The 2245-nt window shown below is 41.1% G+C and overlaps 1 protein-coding gene across 1 annotated transcript; it reads left to right on the forward strand.

Moving 5' to 3' along the window:
* Positions 1-404: 404 nt before the first annotated feature.
* LOC130725248 (uncharacterized) lies at positions 405-2014 on the forward strand. Its single transcript, XM_057576493.1, has 2 exons — positions 405-1157; positions 1928-2014. Exons 1-2 carry the CDS (start codon positions 405-407, stop codon positions 2012-2014), a joined length of 840 nt encoding a protein of 279 aa, XP_057432476.1.
* The last annotated feature ends 231 nt before the right edge of the window (positions 2015-2245 follow it).

Genomic DNA, 2245 nt, shown 5'->3' on the forward strand with positions numbered 1-2245 from the left:
GACTTGGGTTGTCTCCCAAGAAGCCCTAAGTTATAGTCCTAGGTGGACTCTCCTTCCTTTGGTGTTAGGAAGGAAATTCCTTACCATCAATCTTTCTTCCACATGTGCAATGTAGGAACCTTCCACAAAACCTTTGGAACAATTTCTACCAAGAGAGAGTATCATCTAAAACATCGTACCAAATCCTTGCTCCCCCCTTCAAGGAGTGAGGGAAGAGCTTAATCTTGAACTCCTTTCGAACTACATTTCTAGAGAAGTACTTCCCAACCAGCGCTCGGGATAAGCGAGAAGCACAGTTATTGACTCTTTGTCAGGGGAGCATGTCCATACCGGAATATACTTCTAAGCTAGGGACCCTGGCCAAACATTTCCAATTCTTCAACAACCATTTTGATGAGCGCTACATGTGTAAGCGTTTTGTGAATGGACCGAGGCCTGATATTGAGGATTCTGTGAGGCCACTAGAGATTATGCGTTCTCAATCACTGGTTGAGAAGGCCATAGAGGTGGAGCTGATGAAGAACAAGAAGATGAACCTTGTTGGAACTGGAGGACCGATGAGGTCGAGTTCTCAAAACTACCAGGGAATATGTAAATTTCAGAGTAAGAAGCCTTATCAGCGTCCTAGGGGGAGAGGGTATACCCCAGGATTTCACAAACCTATGAACACTAGTACTGTTGGAGGTTCGGGAAATCAGATCGTACCCCAGGATGTGACTTGCTTCAAGTGTGGAAAGTCGGGGCATTATGCTAATGTTTGCACAGACACGAGGCCTAAGTGTTACAACTACAACAAACTGGGACACACTGCCACACAGTGTAGGACACCCAAGACTGAGCTGCCTGTTAACACTGCTAGAGGAAAGCGCTCTGCTACTAAAGCAAGAGTTTACACCATGGATGGTGAGGAAGCTGAAGGAGTTGATGATTTAATCATAGGAGATTGCGAGATTGACGGGAACCTCCTAACTGTACTTTTCAATTCCAGTGCAACACATTCATTTATCTCTAAGGATTGCGTAACCATACTGAATCTCCCTGTTACTGCTTTGAGTTTTGACCTTATGGTGACTACACCTGCTAAAACCATACTTGCTAATGCCGCATGCATGCACTATTCTGTGGTGTATAGAGGTAGAACATTTCATGCCAACCTAGTATGTCTAACCCTTAAGAACTTAAATGTTATCCTAGGAATGGATTGGTTGTCCCATTACCATTGTCTTTTGGATTGTAGCCGAAAGAAAGTGGTGTTTTCTGACTCGGATCTTTTCGATTACTTGTCTGCTAATCATAGTTTTTCCTTGAACGAGAGATCATAAGAGTATTCCTTGTTACTAAACCTAGAGGGTAGGGGGAACTCAAATGTTTGTAGACTTCCAGTTGTGCGATATTTCACTGATGTTTTTCCTAGACATGGATTAAAGAACAGGACCAATTTCGATTGTGCGAGACTTCCGCCTGTACACGACATAGAGTTTGTTATTGACATCGTACCAGGAACAAGACCAATTTCGATTGCACCTTATCGGATGGCACCTGCAGAGTTAGTGGAATTGAAGTCTCAGATAGAGGATCTTTTGTCAAACGGATTCATTCGACCAAGTGTTTCGCCTTGGGGAGCACTAGTGTTGTTGGTAAAGAAGAAAGACGGGAGATCTAGATTGTGTGTTGACTACCGACAGCTCAACAAAGCAACCGTTAAGAACATACATCTGTTACCTAGAATTGATGATTTGATGGATCAGCTCTGAGGAGCTGCTGTGTTCTCAAAAATAGACTTGAAGTCAGGCTACCATCATATTAGAGTGAAGACTGAGGACATACTGAAGACTGCGTTCAAAAATCGCTATGGACACTATGAGTATCTAGTGATGCCATTTTGGGTGACAAATGCACCTGCTATCTTCGTGGATTATATGAACAGAACTTTCCATACATTCTAGATCAGTTTGTCATGGTGTTCATTCATGACATACGTTCTGTGATTAAGAACTCAGTTCTTAGTTCTTAACTCAAAAATAAGAACTAAGAACCTTGCATTGAAGATGCTCTATAAGAAACTTTGCTTTATTAGTTCTTAGCATAAAAAAAAACATTTTTTTCTCTCTTATCCAAATTGCTTTATTTTTTTGAGTTTTGTTTTATTGATTTATGAAAATAAAAAGTGTAAATAATGTGGTATTGTGAGACCATTTAAATATTGTTAAAAACTAAGAACTTGTGATTGGAGCGAAATCTGCAA

This window comes from Lotus japonicus, chromosome 6, assembly GCF_012489685.1.
Source record: "Lotus japonicus ecotype B-129 chromosome 6, LjGifu_v1.2".
Taxonomy (NCBI): Eukaryota; Viridiplantae; Streptophyta; class Magnoliopsida; order Fabales; family Fabaceae; genus Lotus; species Lotus japonicus.